General features: G+C 52.3%; 1 protein-coding gene across 1 annotated transcript in view; it reads left to right on the top strand.

Moving 5' to 3' along the window:
• The window catches only part of KIF9 (kinesin family member 9), a 19,106-nt gene that overhangs the window by 11,014 nt on the left and 7,262 nt on the right, over positions 1-830 (top strand). Inside the window, exons 16-17 of the mRNA XM_029964672.1 lie at positions 6-109; positions 357-530. Of these exons, the coding sequence (XP_029820532.1) occupies positions 6-109; positions 357-530 (278 nt within the window). The remainder of the gene's footprint in view (positions 1-5; positions 110-356; positions 531-830) is intronic.

The raw sequence follows: 830 nt of genomic DNA on the forward strand, positions 1-830 counted from the left end.
TCCAGCTTTCCAGCTGCTCTTCCCTGCTCCTGGACTGTTCCAGGGCTGTTGAGACCCAAGGGCAGGACCTGGCCCTTGGCAGTGCCTGGCTCTGGACAGGCAGGGATGGGTAGCCCATGGATGAGGCAGGGAGGGAGCTGGCAGAGGAGTAGGGAAGGAGAAGAGATTTTGGGAGGGAAGGGGGAGCCAGCGAGTCCTGAGCAGAGAAAGATCCTTCAATTTACAGAAGTAAATCCCTGCTTGGCTCCTTCCTGACATTTCCCCAAAGCTCTTGTGTCAGGGATACAGCAGCTCTGGCTCCAGTTCCCTCTGATGAAGAGATTAATTAACCTGGTTCATCTTTTCCACCCTGGCAGGAAGGAAAAACTTGTGACCCCTTCCCTTGAAAGGGATCTGGATGGTTCTGCACCACCAGAAACTCAGGAAGAAAGTCCCACCAAGGATGTGGATGAGGAAGAGGGAGCAAGTGAGCAGGATAGAAAAGATAGTGAGCAAGAGCTCTCCTCAGGGAAGGAGTCCCAGCAGCCCAGGTAACCCTGGAGGGGAGTAGATCCCCCTTCCCAGGTGGTGGTTTCCACTGGAGTGACAGGACTGTGTTCCCTGAGCTTAACTACAGAGCAAACAGCAGGGATTGGGGGATCTTCAGTGCTTGGATGTAAAAATACAGGACAGGAATGGTTTTGGGAACACCCTGAGCACCCAGTAATGTTGGTGGTGGTTGTCACCTCCATGTGCTTTGAGCTCTGTCCTGGTCAGTTGGACTTTTAATTGGGAAGTCTCTGAAAATTACAGCATTCCTTCCCCTTTGGTTAACAGGAAAAGTGCAGAGA

This window comes from Manacus vitellinus, unplaced genomic scaffold (assembly GCF_001715985.3).
Source record: "Manacus vitellinus isolate BGI_N305 unplaced genomic scaffold, ASM171598v3 scaffold_78_pilon, whole genome shotgun sequence".
NCBI classification, from domain to species: Eukaryota; Metazoa; Chordata; class Aves; order Passeriformes; family Pipridae; genus Manacus; species Manacus vitellinus.